The sequence below is a fragment of the Asparagus officinalis genome, chromosome 5, assembly GCF_001876935.1.
Source record: "Asparagus officinalis chromosome 5, Aspof.V1, whole genome shotgun sequence".
In the NCBI taxonomy this organism is placed as follows: Eukaryota; Viridiplantae; Streptophyta; class Magnoliopsida; order Asparagales; family Asparagaceae; genus Asparagus; species Asparagus officinalis.
This window is the reverse complement of record NC_033798.1, coordinates 90,844,012-90,847,269: the sequence shown is the minus strand read 5'-3', so window position 1 is coordinate 90,847,269 and position 3,258 is coordinate 90,844,012. Positions and strand designations below refer to the sequence as shown.

The 3,258-nt window shown below is 36.1% G+C and overlaps 1 protein-coding gene across 1 annotated transcript in view; it reads left to right on the top strand.

Annotated features, from left to right (window-relative positions):
* Positions 769 to 3,258, top strand: part of LOC109840139 (heat shock protein 81-1-like) — a 5,054-nt gene continuing 2,564 nt past the window's right edge. Inside the window, exons 1-2 of the mRNA XM_020408658.1 lie at positions 769 to 961; positions 1,503 to 1,922. Coding sequence (XP_020264247.1) covers positions 836 to 961; positions 1,503 to 1,922 — 546 coding nt within the window. The 5' untranslated portion in view covers positions 769 to 835. The remainder of the gene's footprint in view (positions 962 to 1,502; positions 1,923 to 3,258) is intronic.

Genomic DNA, 3,258 nt, shown 5'->3' with positions numbered 1-3,258 from the left:
TGGGGCAAAATACAGGGGGGCTAGTCACACGAAGTTCCCACTTTTGGGGCCTGGACACATTTTTCCCAACAAACAAACATGTACCAAGAATGCTTTCAAGTTCTCTAAATTTAAAAGGCATATCAACCTTCTTTTCTAATCATAAAAAGGAAGAAAAGAAAAGAAATTAAATTGTAAATTATAACCATAAATTTTAATTCATAAAACACAAGTCACAAATCATTCTACTGTTTTTTCCATATATATAAATCTGGAAAAAAAACTCAAACTCAGTGAGTGTTTGACAACTTTGTAAAATTGGGTCAGTACTAAATCTCGCCCAATTTTGTGTTGTTTCTTATTTGTCAAATTTCTAAGCTAGAGCTGGTCCTATTTTTTGTACACAAATAGTGTCACTAAAGTAGTTTTGTTTTGGACCCAAGAGTCTGGTCAAAAACAAAACTAGTTTAGTACAAAACTGGGTCAGGACCGGTCATGACCCATTTTTGCTCCGTTTGCCAAACTCACCCTCAAACTCTAAAATCCTTAAAATGAGGTCATCCAAACTTAACCAGGCCAGACGAAACTGGCTCAAATCGCTCGGGTCGAGGAGCATCAGATCCATTCCGTCGAAAGACTCGGTCCGCAAGCGGGATCCAAAACGGAACCCATTTCGTTACAACCAATCCTATTCTGCTTCGCGTCCCACTTGCACACCCAACCATTTCGGCCTCAGGAAGTCTCTAGAAGCAGGTCACCCTTTCCTATATAAGCTCGCCTCCATCTCAGCCCTAGACCTCTCTGAAAGTCGTCACTCTTCAAACCCTAGCTCTCTCTTTCGCAGTCCTTGAGAGCAATGGCGGCCGAGACCGAGACGTTCGCCTTCCAGGCCGAGATCAACCAGTTGCTGAGTCTGATCATCAACACTTTCTACTCCAACAAGGAGATCTTCCTTCGCGAACTCATCAGCAACGCGTCCGATGTGAGTATCGAAACCCTAAGCTCGATCTTTCTCTTTTTAGATCTAGATCTGTTGATTTTTGTGATTTTTCCTATCAGATTACTTGTAGATATTCATGATTGTGTTGATTATTGAGACTGCGGTTGCTACTTTATAGTTTGGATGGCTCTTTAATTGAATCTATAGATCTATAGAGTATGCCGTTCTTATTATCATCTAATATTTGTGGGGGGAAATGAGAAATTTGTATGGTATATTTTTGATTTGAGAAGAAATCGGGAATCTGCCATGGTTTTATTCATGTAACGTCCAAAAATTAGTTTTTTGTTTGTATACCATCTTAATTTCCTATGATTTATCAGCACTTTTTCATCTTCTAGATAGTATTGGACTTTGATATTGCTATCCATAAATAGTAGGTACTGATAACGTTATGGCATTTTAGCTCTGGTTCTGTATTTCCCCCCTTCTATTCATCCTTATTTTGATTGATATTATATAATAAAGTCCCAGTACAGTTATTGTTTTGTCCTATCATTAATTGCTATGTTGTTATCGACAGGCACTGGACAAGATCCGATTTGAGAGCCTTACAGACAAGAGCAAGTTGGATGCACAGCCAGAGCTTTTCATTCATATTATCCCCGATAAGGCCACCAACACTCTCACGATCATCGATAGTGGAATTGGGATGACGAAATCTGATCTGGTCAACAATCTCGGTACCATTGCCAGGTCTGGAACCAAAGAGTTTATGGAGGCATTGGCTGCTGGCGCTGATGTTAGCATGATTGGTCAGTTTGGTGTTGGGTTCTACTCTGCTTATCTTGTTGCTGAGCGCGTGGTTGTGACTACCAAGCATAATGATGACGAGCAGTATATCTGGGAGTCCCAGGCTGGAGGGTCTTTCACTGTTACCAGGGACCCTGGGGAGAGTATTGGAAGGGGAACGAAGATCACTCTTTTCCTTAAGGAGGATCAGGTATAAGCTCTGTTGTTACTGTTTATTGCATCTTTTCAGTTAATATGGATGTTTGTTTTTAATTATTAACATTATTTTTGAGCTGTATTAATGAGTATATCCTCTTGTGCATTATGATTGGAGTAAGTAGATAAGGTTATTATGTTTCAATTAATAGGCCTAATCTGGTTGTTACTGATTCTGATTGTTGATTATTTAATGTCTGTGTCATAGAATAAAAAGTAAGTTGCTAGGGAGGGTTTGCATATGCTTTAAGTTATCTTTTTCTACTGAAATGGTATGCTCTTGCTTAGTGATATACATTAAAGTTTAGGAGGAGGTCTTCGATCACTTCATCAAATTACATACCAATTAATCTGTGACAATGGATGCTCTCATGATGACCATCCTGGATTTATATAAAAATATAAAATAAAATGTTCTCTTTGATCTATTTTGATAAATTATGTACATCAGTTTTTTTTTAAATCGTGAAGGTTAGCTAATAAATTGTTTTGATTTTCTACCATGATTACATCTTGTTAACGTGGAAAAAACAAATCAATTTAAATAAAGCTGAGACAAAGAAAGCTTATGATGATCCAGATATTTCTGTCATATTAGACCTAAATCTTTGTTGTATGCGACTATAATAGACCCCCATATATTCATATTTCTATTTTGGACACTCAAATCCATTAAGTTTTTTTGATAGATAACGCCTTTATAATTTTAATTATACTGACCTATTGAATTGTTTCAGATAAGACCCCTATTTAAATAAATATCAATATTTTGGGTCTAATTTAGAAATTTGGAGATTTGTGGCTCTAATAGAGAAGTAATAAAAAAAATTTGGTTGTTTTTTTTGTTTTTGCAATTACTCACTTGAGGTTCTTTTTGGGGGGAGAGGTGGTCTAAATTACAATTTATAATTAATCAATTGAGGTTAAAAAAACATGTATTGGGAATTTATTACCTTTTCTATTGTGACTTCATTTTGAGGTATTTTCCCCTTTCTCTTGAGATAATTTTCCTACTTCAGTAAGTACCGTCCAGTAGACCGCCGCCGAGTGAGTATTCAAACAACCATATTCCTTTTTTTGTGCCTAATTAACGATGAAGAGTATCTATTATATGTAGACCGAGTCAAGTATCATATTTTGATTTTTGTTTTCCATGAAGATATTCTTCCTTACAATTTTGTTTTATGAGAAGTCTGTCTTATTATAGTTGTAATTAGCTATACTTTCCGAGGTTTGTTTGCTTCTTGAGATTAACAAGGTGTGACTGGTAAAAAAAATGTATAGAGAAATAATAAAATATAGTTATAATTTATGAAGCCTCAAGATGCTGC